General features: G+C 42.9%; 1 protein-coding gene across 4 annotated transcripts in view; it reads left to right on the top strand.

Moving 5' to 3' along the window:
• The first annotated feature begins 6,737 nt into the window (after window positions 1-6,737).
• Window positions 6,738-10,393, top strand: part of INTU (inturned planar cell polarity protein) — a 30,735-nt gene continuing 27,079 nt past the window's right edge. For all 4 annotated transcript variants that reach the window (XR_015947758.1, XR_004692425.3, XM_035112453.3 and 1 more), the window contains exon 1: window positions 6,738-8,904. Coding sequence is in view for 2 of the 4 variants with exons in the window: in XM_035112453.3 (XP_034968344.3) it covers window positions 8,780-8,904 (125 nt within the window). In the remaining 2 variants the exon portion in view is untranslated. The remainder of the gene's footprint in view (window positions 8,905-10,393) is intronic.

Raw genomic sequence — 10,393 nt, 5'->3', positions numbered from 1 at the left:
TATACGCCGGCTCCCTCGGCCAATAATGTGAGATGAGCGCGCAACCCCAGAGTCGGTCACGACTGGACCTAATTGTCAGGGGTCCCTTTACCTTTACCTTTATGAAATCAGCAGCATTCGGTATTTGTACCAGGACCCCGATCAGTCAATTTCCTCCTCTCTTTTATGCTGTCTCCATTATTTTAACATAAACAGCTTTTGGTGAAGCTTGTTTTTAATGAAACTGCTCTTGAGCAATATTTAAGTTTGGTCTTTTGTTAAGAGAGTACTCAATTTTGGTGTCTGCAGGAAACAGCTGTGAGACAGATCTGTGGGAAAAGGTACTGGCGAACTTCTTCTAATCCTTCTCAACCATAGCAAATCCCTTAAGTTTGTTTTTTGTCGTGAGCCCTGAGACGTTGCCAAGTGGAGTGGCAGGCTGAGACAGATGAGGTGGGGGGACGAGGGGAGGACATGGTGGTGAGCTGAGGCAGGGAAATAAAGGCTGGAGGAGGCAGGTACTCCCCTCTCCCAGGATACGGCTGCTCTGGATGGGAAAACAGGATTCCCATTTCCCCTCTTCCCTCCCAGAGAGGGAAGCAATATAATCCAGGAAGGGGATCATTCAACCGCTAGGGGTGGAGGAAGCAGAATCAGGAGAGGAGGCACAGCCTGGTCACCCAGGACCCAGCAACACTCCCACTGCTGGGGACAGATTCATCCTCCCTGATGTAGTGAGCATGTACATGCTCAGCAATATTGCAAGGCACAAGAGTCTTGCAAGTAAGTTTGCCTTGCCTGTCTTTAAAAGCTTGGTAGGCAGGCGGGCCAACCCGTTAGGACAACTCTGTTGCTTCAGCACAGTTCTGAACTCCTTGCCCCAGTCTCCATAAACTTGAACTGCTGGTTCTAGCCCAGATAGTCTTGACTTTCCTGTCATCTAGCCTGAGCCTAAAGGCTGCTGTGACCCACTACCTGTTGCTGAGCTATACCTCTACATTGCCTCAGTAAAGATCTCACCTTGCTCTCAATTAAGAGCCTATTTTCTAATGACTGGAGTGGGAGTCAGATGAGTTTTAGCAGTTGAGGGTTGGTATATGTGGCTCTGCCATTAGGCACAGGGAGGTCGCTGCCCCAAACAGCTGATTTTGGGTTTCATGCAAAGGCAGCAAATTGTTAGATATTTAATTATGTTGTATTTTTACTGTCGGGGGGGGGCAAGAGATGCTTGTAGGATTTTCTGCCTTAGGTGGCAAAATAATTTGATCAATCTTGGGTCCTATGCACCCAAATTTGTTTTGTTTTGCCATGTTTTGTTTTGTTTTGGAGGGAAAGTACCATTTGCTATTCCAACTCAGGTAGCAAACTATCTTGAGCCAGCCTTGAATATATTTGGGTACCTTCACTTGACCCTGAAAGTATCTTCAAACCTTTCTTATATCACACATCTGCATCTGCAAATAAAAGTCAGCTTCGGGTAGAAAACAGACAAGACTCTTTTACTGTGAAATGTACCAGAACAGAATAAGTTTCACATTCACACGACAAACAAAGAAAACAAAGATTTTAAATGTCGTGTGTGAAAACCTCTTAGCAGCTAATGCGATGACCATCAGCCATTCTAGTGGTGGCTGGTGGGAAGTGTTGTCCCACAACATCTGGAGGACAACACATTGACTACTCCTATCTTAGACCTTATATCATCATAGACATTCTGGAGAAGATGATGAGGCCATGGCAAAGAAAATGTTATGCGCCATTTCTTCTCAAATATGCATTGGTGTTTTGCTAGCAAAATGGTGGCCTTCTGCAAGGTAAATCTACAAAGCGAGAATCTACAAAATTATTCCATTTTCAAGTGGTCGGTTGGGTATTTAAGCATTTGTAAATGGGATATATTAATGGCTTGCTTTTTAACCAATAATAATAGAGATACAAAGTTAGCATGATCAGATGTGTTGGCTGAATTCTAGTCACGTCTATTCCAAAGTAAATCCTACTGAGTTAAAAGTATTTCACCTGCTTAAACAGCCAATATTGTGTGACTGTTTTTTGAGTGATTCTCTAAATAAAAATGTTTCAGGTTGTAGACTCTCTGGGAGAAATTAAGCAGGGGGCCTGCTGTTTCTTACCTGCTGAGTGCTCTAATTGCAACTTGAGCCAATTTCACATGTTCGAGTATTGCAGTTGCAAGCATTGCAAAGTCAATACTCTTTTCTAAGAAATATGTGTCGAGGGGTTAAATTAATTTTATTTCTGTAACTAAAACATAAAAAGAAACATTGTCAGTTAACATTAACAATAAAAACACTCATATGATTTTCTTTTTTAAAAAGAATAAAGATGTTTTTTAAAAAATAAAAATAAATTAAAATCTGCTGCTCAAAAAACACACACTCATATGATTTTGACTTAAGCATGTAAATTAATATAGGAAATCCATATGTAATAATCGGTATTCAAACAAGATTGATGATTGTAAGCTATACATTCAAACATAGAACGTATCTTTGTGGGGTTTGTCTAATAAATTTATTAAGGGATTTAATAAGGTTAACAGAGAAACTTTACACACACACAGAGAGAGAGAGAGAGAGAGAGAGAGAGAGAGAGAGAGAGAGAGAATTACATTCAATAGAAAGGATGGGTTGTAATTTTTAAAAAGAACAGCAACAGTCAAAACAGCAGATAAAGCTGCATAAATCTACCATAATTCCATCCAGATTAAGAAGTTATTAAAAGGCCTTGGACAATAAAAAGGTTTCTTATGATTGTGATAACTAAGTAGGTACTAGGTGATATTTTCTGGAAAGAATATTTTACCGCTAAGGTGGCTCTGGATGTTCTTCCTACCTGCCTCTCCTCAAATGGTGGGGTCACCTAGAGGAGACCGTCTGAATATACAGGTATGTTGATGTGGAGGCAAGAGATTTTCTAGTGACTTTATTCCAACCCATTCAAGAATTTAAAAGTGAGCATCAGAACCTTCTGAACAATAGAGACTCCACTGTTCAGGAAACATTGAATCTCTCACACACAGGCAATTGGTGGGAGAATTCAGGGCCCACTGCTGTTGCCATTGAGCTGTCAGTGGCATTACTACAGCTGATGGGGCCTTGTTGGGTAGTGCTGGTGCTGATGGGAGCTCTAGGTCCACATAGTGTGCAAGTCCTGCCTGGTATCATTAACATGGCAGTGCCAGCCAGCTGATATGCTTGGTCCATGGGCTCTGCTTGGCTGCACCACCACCCATCTGTCCTTTACTGATCTGATCACAAATATGCCCCACTCTTTCCATTGTAAAAGTATGCAATGATTAAATATTTGCAGAAAGAATGAATACCAGATGGACGGGGCAGAAATAAATAAATATTATTATTATTATTATTATTATTATTATTATTATTATTATTTACCTCAGTTGGTCTGAGTGAACGGATGGGGACAGGGTAGGGGGCAGATCTACAGCATGGAGAAAAAGGGAATTAGATAAGGTCAACCTAGAATCCAATGTCATTGTATGCAAGTACTTTACCCCTTGAGTTAATTCACACTACACCATACCCTCAAAAAGGAATGCCCTAGCTTGTAGAAACTTTCTACTAATCTCATTATCTCTGGTATGTAAAAACACACCCTCTTACACTTAAGCAAACTCCTCTTATTTCACCTATATGAGGTGGAGTACTGGACGCGGGTGGCGCTGTGGTCTAAACTACTGAGCCTTGGGCTTGCCGATTGGAAGGTTGGCAGTTCAAATCCCCGCGATGGGGTGAGCTCCCATTGTTCGGTCCCTGCTCCTGCCAACCTAGCAGTTCAAGCAAGTAGATAAATAGGTACCGTTCTGGCAGGGAAGGTAAACAGCGTTTCCATGCACTGCTCTGGTTTCGCCAGAAGCGGCTTAGTCATGCTGACCATATGACCTGGAAAAACTGTCTGCAGGCAAACAGCTCCTTTGGCCAGTAAAGCAAGATGAGCACCACAACCCCAGTGTCGTTCACAACTGGACTTAACTGCCAGGGGTCCTTTACCTTTACCTTTTTACTGGCTGTACAAAATTTTATGCTGATTTTCTTTACAGGACCTTTTGGCCAAATGTATTTCCATGTTGCTTCCTGAAATGACCTGCAGTCATTTTTCTCCAGTGGCATTTGCAGCTGTTTCCTGAGTCTGAGGTTAACTGGAGTGTGTTTGATAATTGTTGAATTATTTTATTTTATTTTATTTTATTTTATTTTATTTTGGTGCCTACAAAAACACCTAAGGCTGTGTTCTGGGTCTTTTTATGTGAACAAATTCTCTTCAGTCGTATTCCCCCAACGCTGTGTGTATCAATAGAAGTCCAGTTGTCAGCTGTTTCACAATCAGGTGCAAAGGACTGGGTATTGTTAACATTATATGATATTTCTGACCCTTTTCCTCTCAGAGATCAGATACCCATCTCAGCAAATGTACATTTGGTACTGAATAAAAATACAGTAAAGAGTGAAAACTTCCACCCACCCCAAAAAATCCTGGGAAATATAGCAGTTCGAAAGCATGTCAAAGTGCTAGTAGATAAATAGGTACCGCTCCAGTAGGAAGGTAAACGGCGTTTCCGTGCGCTGCTCTGGTTCGCCAGAAGCAGCTTAGTCATGCTGGCCACATGACCCGGAAGCTGTCTGCAGACAAACGCCGGCTCCCTCGGACAGTAAAGCGAGTTGAGCGCCGCAACCCCAGAGTCGTCCACAACTGGACCTAATGGTCAGGGGTACCTTTACCTTTTAAGCTATCGTTTGTATCATTTCCCAGGGTGGTTTAACAACCAATCCCTCTTCCCAGGGAACTCTGGGAATTTTAGCTCTGGGAGAGGAATAGGGGGTCTCCTCCTAACAACTCTGAGCACCTTTAACAAACTACAGTTTCCAGGAATCTTTGGAGGAAGTCATGTCTGTTTAAAAGTAGTACGATGCTGCTTCAAGTGTATAGCGCAGGTAGCAGCTATATTTTCAATATGGAGTAAATCAATTTTGCTTAAACCACTTGTAATGCTGTTTTCTGTGTTGCATGAACACCCTTCAGAAACAAAGCACACAAATATCACAAGAGAGCTCGTTTTTTGGCACGTTTATTCAGAACCAAGTGTGTGTCACTGATGATGCCCGGCTAAGTTTACATAAAATTGCAGCTTTTTCGTGTCTCGATTTTAAAATGTCACGAGCCCTGCCTAATTTTCAGAGTTTGAGGGGACTTTAAGACCCAGGGGAATAAGGGAGGAGGAGGGCGGACAGGCGTCCCACCTGCTCTGCTAAGCTAGAGCAGCAAACCGCGAAGTTTCATCTGCAGAAGTAGTTTGCTGTTGCAACGGCAGGTTAGGGCTCTCTCCCGATTGCAGCTGGTCACGGGAAGAAGGTGGGTAAGTGAGATCTTCGAAGGAGGTGGAGATCGCCGAGTGCTACAGGCGCCAAAGATTAGGAAGTAAACTCCCGGACGCAAGGGCTACTAAGCTTGGTAGATTTCGACGACTCATCTCTCCTCCTCTGCGCTGTTTACCTTGTCTGGAGTGGACGAGCGGTTTTGCAAGATTGTGCATGAATCCCGGTGGACTCTGCAGACGTGGCTTTGCACCCCTGCAATGAGGAGGAAAAGGCGCCGTCTCTTTCCGCAGCATGTTCCGCGTTAGCAAGCGCAGAATCCCCAGACCTGTCACCAGGAACCTGGAGGATCTGGATTCCGTTCAGAGCATCCTCCTGCACAGGTCAGTGTGAACCATTGTGGACTAAGGGAAAGTGCCATATGAGGAGCCGGGAGCCCTCCAAATGTTACTGAACTGAAGCTCCCATCTGCCCAAGCCAGCATGGCCAATGGTCCCAGGCATGGCCAAACTTAGCCCTCCAGATGTTTTGGGACTACAATTCACATCATCCCTGACCACTGGCCCTGTTAGCTAGGGATGATGGGATTTGTAGTCCCGAAACATCTGGAGGGCTAAGTTTGGGCACGCCAGACTCAAGAATGATGAGAGCTTGGAGTTCAACAACATCTGGAGCGCACACACTGATTTCCCATCCTTAGTTAATGCTTCCCCTTGGAATGTGAGATGTGTTACAATTTTTTCTCTCCTCTCTGATCATGGTGATGATAATTTATACCCTGCCCATCTGTCTGGGTTTCCCCAGCCGCTCTGGGCAGCTCCCAACAGTTTAAAAACACGATCAAACATTAAAAACTTCCCTAAATAGGGTTGCCTTCACTTTCTTTCCTACACACAGCTGGGGTTACACACACATACCCACCCCTTCTAATTATTTTATTTATTATTTTTAGTTCGCTCTCAAACATTCTTCTATACTGTAGTTTCCATGTAGAAAATGCTCAGTGTCATAATTCTGCATATAGCAGAGGAGTCTGATATATTATAAGGTGTACCCTTAGCTTTCATAGGGCACTGACCAGGTCTCATAGGCCTTAATGTTGCCCTTATGCCTGCCCAACACATTGCACATTATAATGTGAGACATACAAATACTTGTGACTATGGTAATGATCGTTATTAAGATACATAAAATTGTCGGCTTAGATGAAGTCCCCACCCCCACCCCCCATACACACTCTTTCTGAGAAAGTTGGGGGAAGTGTGGTGCATGCATTAATTGCAAGTGAATGATGTAACTATTTTAATGCATTGATTTATTTTTTATATCCTTTGGGTTTAAATGTTTTGTGTCTATATCAACCTATTTTTCAGCAGCTAGACATCTGTAAGACTGAATGATCACATATATCTTTATTTTACTTACTGAGAAAGCATCATTTAACAGACTATTAATTCTTCTGAAGGTAAACATAGTTGACTCTCTTTCTTTTCCTCCATCTACTTCATACACAAAATTAAACATTGTAAAAATAGCTATCCATCCTTCGCACTTTACTGGTGTAATGTTGCTGTAGGTCATGGGTAGTCAACGTGGTCCCATGTTACTAGACTGCATCTCCCATCAGCTTTGGCCAGTCTGTTCAATGGTCAAGAGTGACTGTAACATCTGGAGGGCACGGGCACCATGTTGTCTACCTCTTCTGTAGCCTCAGTAAATATAATTTCTGTGTAAAGGATAATTGCTTCTTTTCCACAGTTTAGTATTTCTATATCAAACACAGAAACAAAAGATAAGTGGGAGTAGTATTCACTCTGTTGATTAAGATATGCACATCACTTTGTCTCCCTGACCGAGATGGCAAATGGTAGTGTTGTAATAACCTGCCTTTAATTCCTAATCTAGACGGAACAGAAAACAACAACAAAAAAAGACTTTAAAATACTGCAGGATATCTCCAGTGAGTTTTACTCACAGACTGTGCAATAAAGAAATCATCTCCTGCTGTTTTCATATAACTTAATTTATAGACCCTGGTGCTGGACATACTGCTGAGGAGCAGACGGTAGCCTCTTTGTAACAGGAGACTTAATGTTGCTTATACAAGTAGTTCAGCATGGCTACTGCTATTGCTTAACATAACCACAAGAAATTAAAGCCAAGAATGGCAGTTGTTAAAATTACACGTTGTTTCTCCATTTCTTCACTGATGACTCACAATCTACATTTACTCCTTTTTGAGATTTATCCAAGAAACTGACGATTGGAGCACTCTTTTTAATGTGTGCTTTCTTACTTCTTAAAAATGTGCTTAGTTCAAAAGAGGGACTTATTTCTAAGTAAATAAGTATAGGTGGAGGCTGTAAGCCCCAACTGTAGCATACAGGAGAGGAACGGGATAAATATTTACTAGTCAAAACATTGGCTGTGCATCTCTAGTGCAAAAAAATGAGAATGGCACCTAAAATGAAAAATTGAAATGGCACCCAGTGACTGCTACGTGCTAGCAGTTTTTGGAGGAACTACCTGCATGATAGGCAATTCCTCTATAAATTGCTGACAAATAGCACCTGACTGCATATTACAATATGTTGTTGTTTAGTCGTTTAGTCGTGTCCGACTCTTCGTGATATTACAATATATCTCTCCTCATTGAAGTTATGCTTGGCTCTTCCTCTGCTTTCAAGCTGGAGAGGGAACCTTTCCTACTCCTCATCCAGACCTATGAAGTGCCTCAGATAAGATGCAACTGAAAGGTTTCCAAGACTTGCAGCCTTAATAGTTCAACCCTAGGCATGTTTGCTCAGAGAGTTAACACAACTGTGAACTCACTTACTAGGGAGTAAGCCCACTGAACGCATTTGAATTTGCACTTGAATAAACGTGCGTAGGATTGAGCTGTAAGCCAATGATCCATAGCACATTCCACCTAGGAATAAGTCCCACTGAATTTGCACGTGGGCAGGATTGCGCTGCAGGGCGCCCAAACCCACTTCATCAAGAGGGAGGGGAACCCGTTGAACCCAGTTGAATTTCTCTGTCAGTAGATTGCGTTGCAAGGCTACAGTTCTCGCACCTTACCTGGGAGCAGATAAAGCGCGAGGACTGTAGCCTTGCAACGCAACCTACTGACAAATGACCCGGAGCAGGTAAAGTGGGCTGTACCTGGCCCACTGAACGGAGTGGGCCCTAGATCATTAGGCAGGGCGACGAATGAAAAGGGTATATAAAAGAGAACGTTTCCTGTTAACACCCAGAGCAGAGCAGCTCTTTGCAACGAGGAGAGTTTGGGCTCAGGGAGCTTCTTATGTTGCCATGGTTTCCGCAGCCTGCGCCAATCGGCGAGCCGCTTGTGGGTCACGTGCTGCGCCTCGGGCTTCCGGAGTTCGCTGTCATGGCGGCGGGCTGCTGCAGATCTTCCTGAGGGGAAGCTTTCTCCGGACGGCATGAAGAAAGCGTCGCCGTTGCCCTTTGAGGTTCCTCGAGAACCGCAGCAGCCTGAGGAATGCGAAGGCCGCCTCTCGCCTGGCAGCGGAAGCTCTTGCTCTGCATCTCTGTCCAGCGGCTCCGAGTAAGGAAGAGAAGGGGGTGGAGGGAGGGGAGCTCTGGGTAATTGGGGCCTCCTCCTGCTGCTATCCCAGCGTTTTCTGTTTCTTACTTTCAAATGCTGGGATTCAGGCTGTTTTTGTTTTGTTTTTTAATCTGCCCATGTGTTATTCTTTGCTACTCCGAAAAGATAAAATATTTCCTTCCACCCCAACCTCCCCTCAATCATCGCATCAGATAATAGAATTGTGGAGTTGGAAGGACCCACGAGGGGCATCTAGTCCAACCCCATGCAATGCAGAAATCTTTGGCCCAGCTTGGAACTTGAACCCACAACCCTAAGATTAAGATCTTCATGCTCTGCTGACTGAGCTTTCCCAAACTGCAGAACTAGGATCTTTGATGATGGATGGATGTACCTGCTTACAATCGCTGAGCCCCTCCTTTCTAAACAGCAGTAAGCTTCCTGTCTCTTCATTTGGACACTCTTCATGCCTCCTAGTGCTATGTACACACTGTACATTTAAAGCAGTTTACTTCCCCCCAAAGAATCCTGGGAACTGTCTCTATTTCAGTCTCCATATCAAAATTTATTTTGGTCACAGGCCAGCATAAGGTAAAACACAGATAAACTGAACACATAAGACTTAAAACAGGTAAGGGATAAAAACGAGTAATTAAAATGTGATTATACCATACATAACTTAAAAAGATAAAAACAAGGACAAACAGTTAAAAGCTACTATAAGGGAGGGAACGTAAAGGAGCAACTGGGAACTGTAGTTTACCCACCACAAAGCCACAATTCCCAGCACCCTTAACAAACTGCAGTTCCCACAATTCTTTGAAGAAAATGATTTTTGGAAAAAATAAAAATATGGTGTATACATGAACTACTGTATATTGGAATGGGATAGATGGGAATTCTTCACTTTGTTGATTCTTGGCTAGGCTTACTGAAAAGAGGGCTGCTGATTGTTCAGTTACCCTGGGGAAGAAATTCAGATATTCCTCCCTTTGGGGTGTAAGTATAAAATGTAAGCCTTCACTCACTGGCCCTGTTTTTGAATATGTTCTACCCCAGTTGTAGCATCTGTGGTTTACATGTCCTCCCTCTGTTCATCTTCAGCCTCAAGCCCTTCAGCAGCTAGGTACTGTAATTGGGGTGCTGTTATTTCATAGAAGTTTAGATATTTGTGACTCTTTAAATTTTATATTTCAGGATCTATGGAACTCCTTGCCACTTTAGAATTCTTCAGTGTATCCCTTTGTTGCTGCCACCAATTACTTTAGAATGCTTTTAAATCCATCTAATAGCTTGGTATTGTAGGCTTAAGCTTGAGATTGATACCGACACTGGAAATAGGATGAACTGTTAACTAAGATTATTTATCAAATGAATATTTTGTATGTAAGGGAATACTGATACATTGGGGACATACTTGTATTGGACAGTTTCTAAGGACTCAAGAGCCACTATTGCTGACACCAGCTTCTAAGTGGTTTTACTGAAA

Source organism: Zootoca vivipara, chromosome Z1 (assembly GCF_965207765.1).
Source record: "Zootoca vivipara chromosome Z1, rZooViv2.hap1.1, whole genome shotgun sequence".
Taxonomy (NCBI): domain Eukaryota; kingdom Metazoa; phylum Chordata; class Lepidosauria; order Squamata; family Lacertidae; genus Zootoca; species Zootoca vivipara.
The sequence above is the reverse complement of the archived record's forward strand: the minus strand, read 5'-3'. Positions and strand labels throughout refer to the sequence as shown.